This window comes from Lates calcarifer, linkage group LG18 (genome assembly GCF_001640805.2).
Source record: "Lates calcarifer isolate ASB-BC8 linkage group LG18, TLL_Latcal_v3, whole genome shotgun sequence".
NCBI lineage: Eukaryota > Metazoa > Chordata > Actinopteri > Centropomidae > Lates > Lates calcarifer.
In genome coordinates this window covers 4,009,860-4,023,454 of record NC_066850.1, presented here as the reverse complement: position 1 = coordinate 4,023,454, position 13,595 = coordinate 4,009,860, and the positions used below count along the sequence as shown (strand labels likewise).

The 13,595-nt window shown below is 42.2% G+C and overlaps 1 protein-coding gene across 1 annotated transcript in view; it reads left to right on the top strand.

The window, feature by feature from the left end:
- The window catches only part of celsr1a (cadherin EGF LAG seven-pass G-type receptor 1a), an 85,032-nt gene that overhangs the window by 27,828 nt on the left and 43,609 nt on the right, over nt 1–13,595 (top strand). The window contains 3 exon segments of the mRNA XM_018700485.2: nt 8,584–8,939; nt 9,074–9,362; nt 12,594–12,816. Coding sequence (XP_018556001.1) covers nt 8,584–8,939; nt 9,074–9,362; nt 12,594–12,816 — 868 coding nt within the window.

Below are 13,595 nucleotides of genomic sequence, written 5' to 3'. Positions count from 1 at the left end.
CTTCAATTAAACTGTCTCTCAGTTGTCAGACCAAGAGAGAGAAGCTGTTCCTGGATAATTTTTCTGTCTCGTTAATTTACCTTTAGACTGTGTGGGGTAAAACCCACATTGTTGCCTAAAGCGTTTTTCTTTGCCATCATGTCATCTGGTGGAAACAGAGCCAGGCGACACCTGGAAGCTGTGACCTTTGAACCTTTAATAAGAGGAAGTGGAGGGCTTTAACTTGATTAGTCGGCTCAGGAGAGAGGCCGACAGACATGAGTAGAGACAGAAAGAGGGCTGACACAGCTAAGAGACTGAGAACCCGGAGTGCTCAAGTGGAACAGCTAAGTGGATTTAACAGTGTTTTAAAATCAATTATGAAAGCAATGCAGAGATTTGATAGTGCCTCTAATTGTCTCCACATTTAGAGAGCTAATGGTGCTTGATAGTGTGCTGAATACTCGTGCCTTCTCTAGGCCTGATGTTGAGCAGCACAACTGATGTTATGCTCTGAAATGTTATAATTAAGTTTGTGTGAGCAAGGCAAAGTAAGCATCGCATGACACTCGCCCAATTTAGCGGACAAAGAATTTATTTCTCATTGATTTACTCAGGTTGAATGGCTTAATCCAGTTTCCCACAATGTTTCCCGCTCTGTCTCACTTCCCATCTCCCCATTTCTAATTTTCTCTGGCCCAAGGGTGTCATCTCAAACTTGTTAAACATCAGAATGTGATGTACACTAGTAGCTGTAGATTGTATTATCAGAAACCTTGTCACAACAACAAGCCTGATGCCTTTTCTTCCTCCCTCTCTCCTTTCAATCTCATGTCCACATCTGTACTTCACTGATCAAGGTCTCTAGTATCTCCATGATTAATTACCTTCTTTGGCAATAGTCTAGCAGGCGATGAGCTAACAAGTGTTCTAATACCAGTCAGCCCTCAGGCACTAAAGCAAGCCAGGCGTTCATTTGGGCTCGTTTTGCATTGTCTGGCCTCCTCATCCAGGCTCGTTTAGTATTGTCTGGGCAGGAACAGTGCTTCTATTCTTCTTACCCCTCTCTCCCAGGGATCCTAAATGGGACATAGATATTCTAGCCGGGTCGGTTCTTGGCCTGGCACTCGATGCCCCTGAGTGCCCTGCTTAAGTACAGCCACTGAGGGCACTTGTGGAGGGCTTGTGAAAGTCCATTCTGCTTAAAGGTGAAGGTGGAGGAGAAGTTGATACAGCGGCGCAAGCTTCTGAGCTCCCTCGTGTGCCAAGTCAAAGGTTTCAAACTGTGACATCACAGTGTGTGTGGATGGTTTCTTGTCCCTGTGTACAGTGTACAGGGGTTTGGATGTATATTACAGCTGTTCATTGTGCCGGACAAAAAAAGTTTCAGTTTTAATCAATACAGTTATGTACACTACATGCGTAACAGCTTGCACTTCACTCACACGTAATGCTAGCACTTAACTGTGGTTGTATAAAGTGCTGGGAAGTGTTGTCAAAATGCTTCTGAATGCACAAAAGTACTTCTGGCTAAACACACACACACACACACACACATATATATATATATATATATATATATATATATATACTACACCAATGCAGCAGTCCCATTCAAATGAATGAGAGAGCTATGTTTTTTGATATAGTGCTTTTTTCTCTCTGAACATAGCCTAAGACATAGTCCAAGCTGGAGTCTACAATAGACTAATCCCAAGAAACAGACTGCTCAGATATAGTACATTTGATATGGTTGAATTTATTGAGTGATAATGCTGTTCATATTAGCAAATGGTTGCCAGTCAGTCAGAAAGAGTTCCTGTTGATGTCTAAGTGAAGAAAAGCTCTGTAAATCATGTGGTTTATGGCTAGCTTGACTTGACATCTGTTTCATGGAATTGCCCATGGAACCTGTGATAGGTATGTTTTGACAGTACTAGTATTCTACAGGAATAAATTGGAACTGCTTGGTGTTGTACTCCTGAAGGAAAGCTGTTTTTTGCTTTGTTTTTTTTTTAAAGGATCTTATTCCCGCTCACTGTGTTGTCCTTCCACCTGTTCATTTTAAAGGCTGTTTGATTGGTTCAATCACTGATCCTGGTTCAGTGAGCATGTCTGGGTGTAATCCCACCTGTTCTCCGGCTGTACTGGGGATGTTATCCTTCTGACAACTCAAGCACACACCCACCCACCCAACACCCAAAACCTCACCCACACTCCTCCCCTCTTCCACCACTCACTCCTGGGAGTGAATGGAGTCTTTTGTGTGGCTGCTGCCACTTTTTTCTCACTAGCGTGGTCACTTCAGTGAGAGGAGGATGAAGAGTAGAAGACAAGGAGAGATGGAGGGAGAAGGGAGGGGACATCTTTGGCTTGTTTGGCCCCCTGGTGTTATGGGGAAATTACATTGCAACAGCTGTGTCTTTATGTGTGTAAGCGTGATGATATATGGTCACACATGCACACACAATTTGCAAGTCTGCCATTATAGTTAATCAACCTCCTGCACTAGAAGACATAAGTGAAACACACATACACACACTGTCTCCATCCAGTTATTTATCGCTGTTTTCATTCCCTCTTTCTTACTCACACTGAATTAAAGAAAACATACAGTACATCATTCTCTTCTATCATCTTCTCAGTCCATAGCCTCCCTCCCTTTTCCAAGATTTCACCCCCCATCTAAACGCCCAGTAGTCTTCATGTCCATCAGGTTTATCGCCATGTGTCTGCGTGAGTGTTCAAAGCTTAGCCCTCTCTGTCCTCAGCACTTTGATCAGATGGACAGACGGGCATACCTGAGAAAAATATGGCCAACAGCTTGTGGAAGGAGATGAGAGAGGTTTTTGCTGAGTGCTTCCAGATATGAGCGAACACACACACACACACACACACACACACACACACACAGACACGTATGCATGAGCAGATGAGTGACAGCAGATAGAAGCTCTCCAGTGTTGAGTGTAAGCTGGTTGTCGGGTAGAATTGTGTCTCTGTCAATTCTTGTGTAAAGCTGTGATTACAGTGATAGCGAACTATGTTTGGCTGTGACTATAGTTGTGCAACCACCTGAAGTTTTGGCTTGCTTATTCCTCCTAGAAATCATATTGTCAGATTGCTAGAATTGCACCCCTTTGATGTGAAAAATGTTGTTTTTAGATGTCAAATGAAATAAAATACAGCAGGGGTCTAGTCTTATATATTTCTTTCTTAGAAGTCATAAATCTCCCCATAGTAAATGTGTTAACCTGCTGCCCCTGGCATTCCTGTGGTTAATCATCTACTCTTGGTTTAACTTTTGTTTGCATTTGAAATCACCACTGCGTCATTGTTAAAGCTAAACAATTAAAACACATGGGAATATATGAAACAGTGTAATCCTGAGTGTTCTTATACCCAACAAAGTGAGTGTTTTTACTCATATGAGGCTGTTTTACCACAGACTCATCTGGGGATGAGGCTGATATCAATGATGGATCCATGTTTTGTTTGGGCATACCTTTGAAATGGAACCACAGTTTTTCCATTAGAACTGTCTCTTCATTGTTTGAGCATCAATGATAATTTCCTTTTTTATCATATACTGTGATAATAAACAAATTTAGTGAGCATGACAATATGTGAGTAGGTTTGATGACACCAGCCATTTCTTGTTGTAGGAGTCCTACTTTTTTTGTTGCTGTTTTTGTTTCTAATTTTACAAATTATAAAGTTCCCCAACTTAGGTGAGCGCCAGTACGATAGTCACTCCTTTACCATTCTCAGCTGCAGTTTCCTGCTGTCCGGTCTCCTGCTCTCACTAATCTCTGTTTTCCGCTCATCTTTTATTTCTGCAGTGCTGCCTTTACGGTCTTTTATTTGAATGATGCTTTGATTGCTCTCACCTCGTTGTGATTTTTGTGGGGTGATTTCCCTCTGCTTTCAGACTACAGGATGTCTGTCAGTGTGTCTGCAGGCTGCTGATATGTGATCTGATGTTGGCGGTGGTTGCCATGAGAGAAAAAGAGATGAAACTTGACATGATGTTGGACTCTGAACAGAACGGTGGGAATTACTATTGGGGGCAAAGCTTCCTTTGAGGAAAACGTTTTAATAGAGAATGCTTACACATGCTTATAAAGAGTGATTTGAGAGATGAAAAGACAAGTGAAAAGATGAGAGAAATTATGAAACAAAGCTCAGAGCAGTTAAAAGTTATTGTTTTGGGCAGCTTTTCCTATCACTGAGATGTTTTAATGGATTTTGGATGGAGAGAAGAGAAGATTGGGTTGAGAAGGAGAAATGTTGCCAGATTGCACTGCTCAAAGAGTGTGTGTGTTAGATCACCTCTAAAGTCAAGCTCAGTGTTTGTTGTTTGCCCTTCCTGATAGGCCAGAGGTGTTCAGGTATGTCCAATAAGGAGGAGCTGATGGTTGAATTTCTGCCCAGTGATTGGCTAGAAGCCACTCAGGTTTCAGGCTTTGTATTGATTCAAATATTTGAAACCTTTTTCTTCTTAAGCGGAGGCAGGGAGAGAGAGGAGGGGAGAAAAAGAGGGAGAAAGTTGCCTGCTGCTGTCTGGGATCTAAAAGTATGTGACAGGAGTTTTTCATTGGCTGCTCTGCTGTAAAACTTTAACTGTGCTGTAAAAAGTGTTGCGGGGTGAAAAAAATGACAGTGAAAACTTTTTTTTTTAACAATGCCCTGTTGTACAGGCTTCCTGCTCTCATAATGGCAGGCCTCCCTTGAGGTTGTAACATTTTAAGCTCTCAATTATTGTTCTCTTCAGCTGTGATAAATGTCAGCAGGATGGAAATAACCTCATCAGCTGATAGTGACTGTGCACTAATGAGGGAAGGAGGAGGTCCAGTTTGGTTATTTTTACTGGCATTTTTGTTGCTACCTTTTAACAGCATAGAAAATAAGAAAAGAATGAAAATCTAGGATGGGTTGATAAAAAGAAAAGATAGATGAAATGAAAGCTCTGGGCTTTTATATGAGATGAATGTGTAGCCTGGATTCCACCTCTCACCTGGGTTTTAGGAAGATTTCTTTGTGTGTAAAATGGGGTTAAGCGTGTGTCTGTGGTGGGCCCGACACCTCTCTGAAACCTGTCGCAGCTACAGATGTCTTGTTGGTTTTCTGTTGTTTTACTGACCTGCCCTCTCAGTAACTGACTAAACAGTCTTGTTGATCTTACACGGTGGAGTTAGGGAGGGGGTGGCCACCAGAGTTGAAGTCAACTTTATCTCTGTGCAACACATATACTGTATATGCAAATTAATTTAAAAAAGAAACTTAAATTAAATTGAAAAATTCAATTGTGAAACTTTTGCTACATATTATCAAAATCAAAATCTCATAGACTTTCTCATGCATTTAGGCATATATGCAGTATATGTGTGTGTGTATTTATGTGCATGTGAGTTGTTGAAAGCTGTGTGTGACAGCTGGCCGGAATGTGTGTGTGCCTATGATTTACATTAGGTTACGACAAGCACAAACCACAGAGAGAGACCTGTGTGTGTGTGTGTGAGAGAGACAGAGAGTGAGAACTACATAGTCAGGGAACCACACAGACAGCTGACAGACAAATGTATTAGCTTTATGTGTGTCAGTATGTGCGCACAAGTGTGTGGTCATTTGTCCTCATATGCAAACACAAGCCTGTCATTGGTGCGGTTTGCTTCACAGCTCATTAACAGCTCTTATCACCCCTGCAGCCCTCACCACCTACACTGCAGGCCTCTAACTGTGTGGCCCGCTGATACACCTTTTGTTTGTCGATAGTTAATCTGCCTACAATGCAATAAATAGAAACCACAATAATGACTAAGCTAACAGATTCCAATTAATGTGTTCAATCATGCAAAATTATCTATTTAGATATACATTTAATAGTGCTATTAGGCTATAAAAGTACAATAACTGAATCATAATGTGCTGTAATGCTTGTAAACGTGTTAAATCAACAGTGCAGATAAAGTATAAGCCAGCTAACAGAGATAAGGGTGTGTGTGTAGTTAATAAATGATTTACTCATGATACTTCAAAAGTGTTCAGATTACGCTGCAGCTTTGATGCTCCCACCTCTTGTTTTTCCTTGGAGGGTCATCTATTAAAACACTCTCAGTAGTAATAAGTCCTTTTAAACCTGTGTGTCTGCACCTCTGCTTTTGGTTGCCCATGAGTGTGTGTGTGTGTGTGTGATGGCATGCTTACACATATAGAATTCTTTTTTCCATGTGACACACCCTTTCCATGGTCCTGCCCATCCTCTGCATGTGTGTGTGATCCCATGCTAGCAGCTGGTGGGCTCTATAAATAGTATTGGGTTGTGGTGCTCCTGGAGAGAGGATGGAAACAAACAACTATCTTCTAAAAGTGTGTCAAAACTAAAATGTGAATTGTTTATTAATTCTCGGCGCTAGTCAAAAAGTCTTTTTTAAAAAGAAATGTAACACACACACTCGGTCTTCTCCATAATTGAAACAGCACGATTGCATTGCTAGTGCGATCTCAGTCTGATTTTCTCAGCCCCGCCCTCGTCTTTTTCTGCCTCATAAATTCTACTTCACGTCTTTCCGTGACCGGATGCCCTTTTCCCATCATGCTCTGACATTTTTGGATCCAGTACTGGTCCCCTACAGCGCTCTGTGGTGTCACTCACTGCTCCCCCACCATCCCGTGCCAATCAGCCTGTCCAACAACATGAATCCCACCCACTTTGAGAGACTAATAATTCTAAGAGCATTCACTGTATTGGAGTGCTAATCTGCTATAGTTTAAATATAGCGTGGCTTATGTGTAGCATAGGTGATGAAGTCCCATGTCAGTCAGTGTGTAAAAGCCGTACGCTGGAGCACTGCTTTCAGTATGTGGTTGTCTGTTTGGGTGTGAAAGGAAGCCAACAAAGTAGAGTTTTATTTCCTAAAGTCATTATTGTACGTACAGCACATTGAGAGTCCATGCAGGAAATGTGTATTTGTAAGTGTGTAAACTATGAGCTAACAAATCTTTGGCAGCCAGTCGTATACCATTGTGTTCCCAGACACACAGAGAGAGACAGGTGTGGAGCGCTGCAGAGAAATAAACACAGTAGCCAGCAGATACTCTGTCTGTTAGCAGGGTGTTGAATGAGCGCCTCCATGCCTGCACATTACAGCAGCCGAACACACCACAGCTGCTGCTTAATGTCACTGTCCTGCGGAGTGACTTGCTAATGCGTGTCTGAATTTGTATGTGTGCTTTTTGTCACTCTCGTTGCCACCCACCTTGATTTATGTCCCCGCAGCCACGATGCAGCAGTAGCCTAACTTAGCTTCTCTGAACTAACTGACCCTCGTGTTGCTTCCCTTTGTGAGTTATTCATCCTGATGCAGCTGGAGTTGACCTCCAGTCTGGTTAGCAGTTAGCATGAGGCTAGCCTGATGAGCCGGCCTGTCCACACCCTGCTCTGATTGACGGTGCATCTGTGTTTGTGTGAGCGGAGCTTAAGGTCCTGAGAAGTGACCTCATCTTCGTCTGAGAGTGACAGGGCACCTGTGACCGAACCTCACCATGACTCCTTCACCCCTGAACCTACACACACATACAGTATATACCACACACTCAAGTACTCAGAGTGGTGCAGCAAAGCAGTGCAATCTGACCCATCTCCCTGACCTGCTTCAACAGTATTATCCCCCCTGCCAGTTTCATCTGCCCTTACCACCTGTTGTCAGCTGTATTTCACCCAGCTCGTGCTCTCTGCAGCCTATAGCCTTCTGTTTCCCTCCATAGGCACCAGAGCTTACAGTTGTGCCAGAAGTAGGTATGAGACCAGACCCAGCCCTCCCCAGGGGCAGAAATCCTACACTGATCCAATTACTCCCAGCCGGGGCTTGAATCAGACCGAATCTACACCAACTGGCAACCACTTAATTCAATCTAGCAGCAAAAGTGCTACACAGTAAACAGGTCAAGCTGTTAAGCTGAAGAATAGAGAGGGCAGAAGAGATAGGACTGGGTCTGACTAATGTGGGTTAAAGCTGGGCATAGCAAATATTTAGCAAGTTCAGTAGTCATATAGAAATCTAGGGAAGGGTTAGCATCTCTTTTGTGCTCTATAGGATTTTGGGAAATTTTCTTGAGATGGCTTTGCAAGAAAAAGTTTACACAAAGTACATTTCCTACTTATGACGCTGTACCATTTTACTAAGGCTAACCTCTATCTTGAAAAAAACAGTGCTGCTCCTTTCTTTCCATGTCTGTTATTTTGAGATGACAGCAGTTTCTGGAGGACATTTCTCAACTTTCTGACTTTTCTTCCTCCTTGGAAACACTAGGAAGGTCTTTGGCTTACAAGTTTGTCTTGTGGTTGGCTAAACGTGACCTTCTTGTTTGCTGATATGCACTGTATCTCAGAAAGCACTCACCTTGCTGAAACCTGGCCTCATGTCTAAAATCACAGGCCCTGGTTTGGGTCCTTTGATCTTTGTTGCCTGTCTTTTTGCCTTTGTATCAGTTTGTACTGTTTAGTTTCCCGTGGTTATTAAATCTCTTCTCTTTTACCTGTTGTTTCGCTGCTAAAAAGTAAAAGTGTGTAACAGTCAAATATCTGCTCTTTCTTCCTTTCAGATGGTCTCCATCGTGTTGTGGCCCTTTGCACGCTACGTGTCACCATCATCACTGACGACATGCTGACCAACAGCATCACTGTGCGTCTGGAGAACATGTCCCAGGAGCGCTTCCTCTCCCCCCTACTCAGCCTCTTCCTGGAAGGTGTAGCGGCTGTTCTCTCCACCAAACGGGAGGCAGTGTTTGTGTTCAACATCCAAAACGACACCGACGTGCAAGGCTCCATCCTCAACGTAACCTTTTCGGCGATGCAGCCTGGAGGTGGCCCAGGTAAAGGGACGTTCTTCCCGTCTGAGGAGCTGCAGGAACAGATCTACCTCAACAGGACTCTGCTCAGGCTGATATCCTCTCAGGAGGTACAGACATATATTCACCTTCACAGGAGCACAAAATAATACAATTTTCCAAATAGCAAGCTAGCTTTTCATCACAACAATGAAGAATTCCAAAACCAGATCTATGAATGTAACAGATTTCTTCCTCTCTCCAGGTGTTGCCATTTGACGACAACATCTGCCTGCGCGAGCCCTGTGAGAACTACATGAAGTGTGTGTCGGTGCTGAAGTTCGACAGCTCCCCTCCCTTCATCGCCTCTGACACGGTTCTGTTTCGGCCCATCCACCCCATCAACGGGCTGCGCTGCCGCTGTCCGGTCGGTTTTACTGGGGACTACTGCGAGACTGAGATCGACCTGTGCTACTCGGGGCCGTGCAAGAACAACGGCAGGTGCCGCAGCCGAGAGGGAGGGTACACCTGCGAGTGCCTGGAGGACTTCACAGGTGAGTTGGCAAAAAATGCAATAGTTTGGCATGTTGAGGAAATATTGATACAATGAATTCAAAATAAGCGATCTTAGTATCAATTTTTACTGCCAATTACAGACAATCTGACGTGTGCGTGAGTAGTTTTAGGTTGTAGCACCAGCATCAGCTGTAGGTGTCAAAAATGTGTTTTACCTATTTCTTTAGAATCTGTGCAGAGGTTAGAGTGGGTTTGATGACCCTGTGTATACAGATTGCATTTACCCTTGTGTAAGATCCGAACATGATGCAAGTGTGATTACCTCCAGAAGTGCATGGGCAGATCTGATCACATTCTGATCACAACACGTTTGCACTTTGCATTAACATGCATTTTTCCATATCTGGATAAGGTGTCCAGATACAGATCACATTTTAATAGCAGGTGTAAACACAGGTTCAGTCCATTTAACTTCAATGTTTTTGTAGCTTGCCTCTGATTGTAGAGAACAGGGAATAACTTTTGATATGTCTTTATTTACATTTATTTTAAAAGTATTTTGATTATTAGAAAAAAATCCTTATCATGTCTGTTTTTTGTTCCTGTTAAATAACTGCAGAAGATAGTTTTCCCCAAAGAAAACTATGAAAATCTATTCTAAGTATGTGCAAGGTTTCCTATTGTGTTTGACAATGGCTTTAATGACTTGTACAAAACTGCCAAACCTGCACCGACCAGGTTGTAAAAGCTCTCACTACCTATTGTTGTAGCTTGAGGTCGACCCCAGTGCAGGAAGAGAAAACATGCTTTGTAAGGTGTAGGTATAGCCACCTGTGCACTCACGCACGTACAGTGGATTTATTGCTGTGTAGAGGTTTAAGGAATCCTGACTATACTGGTCAGACCAGATCCGTCTCGAATATCACTTAACCCATTACCCAAAACCACATGCAACATTTTTGCCTTAAAACTAAAAGATATAACTTGAAGCAGCTTTAATCAATATTACCAAAGGAAAGACACTGTTTGTAAAGTGAAATTACACACAGTCTTTCTCTGCAAGTTAAAGTGCACAGCATTCACATGGTAGATGAGCTATGGGAAGACTCAGAGACTTTCACTGTTCCCATTGAAATCACTTTCCGAAATATTTCCCGATGTCAGTGATCTTCCTCCCATAACTTCCCCCCTTCGTACATCTGATACCTGACGGACTGTCTCCGCTCCTCTGTCTCTCCCTAATAGAGCCTAGAGGGCCTCTGACAGCCTCCATCCCTCCTCTCCCTCCATCTCTCCCAACACTCCACCTCTCCTCTCCTTCTCTTCCTCTATCTTATCTGATGTAATTACCTGATTATAGCTGCCTTTGTCACTCATTGGCCCTCTCTCGCCTTCTTCTCTGGCTCCCCGTGTCCATCTTCTCTGCTCGCCCATCATATTTCTCTTTACCTGCGTCTCGGTGTCCCCGCTTTGAAGGTCACAGTTCAACTCCAGATAGTCAGGGCCCCATCAGGGGCCATTATGGGGCTGATGACAGCAGGGACCCGCTCTGTCCTCCTTGGGTTTCCAACATTACAGGGAAACAGATCCTTATAATTCCCCCTCGGAAAAAAGGATTATGCTGAAGAGAGAAGGGCCATTAGCTGGTTCCAGGCGGTGGTGTTGGGGGTCTGTTTGTGTCCTGGGTGAAGAGATCTTGTCTAGATGGCAAGTTGACACACAACACTGGATGGGACATAGAGAAACCTATTACAAATAATATTATAGTCAGAAAAAGGCCTCCTGGTGTATTAGTGGAGGAATTTAAATGGGCCCATCTCACTGATTTTGGACAAAGCTTGATCCAAATGGTCATTTGGGAGGAATGTCCCATGGAGTGACCCACTGCAGTAAGCAACTGAATTAGATAATGTAATTAATTTGATATCAGCACGCACCTTCTTAGTTCACCACTAAAATACATGCAATCACAGATGACCTGCTCTGTAGTGCTCTCCTGGATGATTTGACCATGCCTCAGCCAAACTCTCAACTTGCCAAAACAAAATTTAAATGGACAACATATAGATTAGTCCAGAGTCAAGATGGTGGCAAGCAAAACTGTTGAAGAACTGAATGCCACTTTCAAAGATGACGCCCCATTCATTCCTATGAAAGTTGCTCAGAGACATATTCACCGCCTCACAGCTGCTCCTCATCATATAGTATGGAAAATGTGCTTTTTTCCATCATGTAATCAGTTTCTCAAATAAAGGAGTCATGTATATCCAAATTATTTTGTTCAGTTTATCAAATTGTCATATTTGAAGAAATTCCCCCTTAAAAAGAGATAACAGTAGCCTCAGTAGACGAGAATGCAGTGCAGTGTTTTCACAGAACATGCACTGAGATGCCTTTATCCAGTTTTGACTGAAAACTAATAATAAGTTCACTTAAATGTAATTCTGGGAAATATTTGACATGGTTAATTAAAGTAGATGTAGAAAGGGTTCAGGGAAAGTGGGTACACAATGAGGGAATTTCAACATGAAATCTGAAGTAATTGTAGGTATGCAGTGTATTAATTCAAGAGTGGATGTTTTCTGTAACATCATAAAACCCAAGCTGGAGTGACACTAACATGGATTTAGCTGGTCAGCTTTTATCTTTAAAGTATCAGCATGAGTTCAGCCATGGATTGGACTGAGTGGAGGAATGTCTCATCCCTGTCTTCAGCTTCTCCACCTTTTCTTTCTTTTTTTCTTTGATATATTTTTGCCCTTACAACTCCCTTTCCATTCTCCTTACTCCTCTTTATCTCCCATCCTCCCTCTTCTCTCCAAATATGGCCCAATTACTTTGTGGCTCAGACTCGTACTTCCCAGAAGAAGGCCTTTAAACAGGGCTTTGTAGTTGCTGGTAATGTTTAGATAGAGATAGCTGTTTCTTGAACTGATGTTTTAAAAGAGGCCTTAACAACGTAACACTAACGCTGTTTTTAACCTGCAGACCCAATAGGAGAAGGTACAAGTTAGAGATGTAAGTGTGCTTGATTGATAATCGAAGGCATCTTGTTAAAACAAATGGATTCCAGTCAGCTGATATCAAGCCTGTATTTCAGTGAACAGTGAACAGCATGCTTCACAGAAAAGAGAAAATGATGATAAGTAATTGATGAGGTGATATGACAGGTAATTTATAATTCACATGTGGTCCCAACCCCAGTTAAAGATAAAATTAAACAATTGTTGTTTCACACCTCAGAATTGTCCTCTTTCTTCTTTTCATAGGTGAACACTGTGAGCTGAATGCATCATCAGGCCGCTGTGTACCAGGTGTGTGTAAGAATGGCGGCAAGTGTGTCAACAGGCTGGCAGGTGGTTTCATGTGCCAGTGTCCACCAGGGGAGTACGAGAAGCCGTACTGTGAGATGACCACCCGCAGTTTCCCAGGACAGTCCTTCATCACCTTCAGAGGCCTGCGGCAAAGGTTCCACTTTACTGTCTCCTTCATGTGAGTACTTTCTAACCCTTCCTGTCTTCTTTTGTCCCTTTATTCCCAACTTCTTTATTTATTAATTGCCTCTAACTGCCAAACACTCCCTTTCAAAGACCTGTATTTGGATGAAATTCAACTCAAGATAAAAGTAGCTGACTACGCCTGTAAAACTTTCCATTCTCACATGACACATATACAATTTACAATGAGAAAAGTGGCAGATTTACCACTCGAAATGGTTAGCAGTTTTTCAAACAATGGATCCTTGATTTCAAACAGATTGAAAAAAAGCAGCTTCTCATTCCTAGCCAACAACATTTGATTTTTTTCAGGCTGAAATGTCAACTCCTGACTGCAAATCTCATCAGATGTAGCTTGCTAAAGCTAACTAAATAAGTTAATGTTAACTCCATGGTTGAAAACGCTTGTTTTCAAAAGGGAATCTTGTTAAGAGCTCTTAAATATGCACTTTAAGGCTACATAGCCTACTTAACATTATGATATAAGACTGTGGCTAAAGCTAATAGGTCACAGGCAAAAAAAAAAAAAAAAAAAAAAAATAATAATAAAATAAAAAAAAAAAAAATAATAATAATAATAATAATAATAATACATCACTCTCCAAAGGTTTTTAAATGCAGAATATTGCTTTTGAATATTGGGAAGAATATGTTACTTGTGTGAACTATATGGTATCTGCCACCAAAATATATATATATATAAAGGATATATGAAATTTGGCTGTTAAACTGTCTGTATAATATTTAATGGTTTTTTCCTCTCCCACCTGGGAT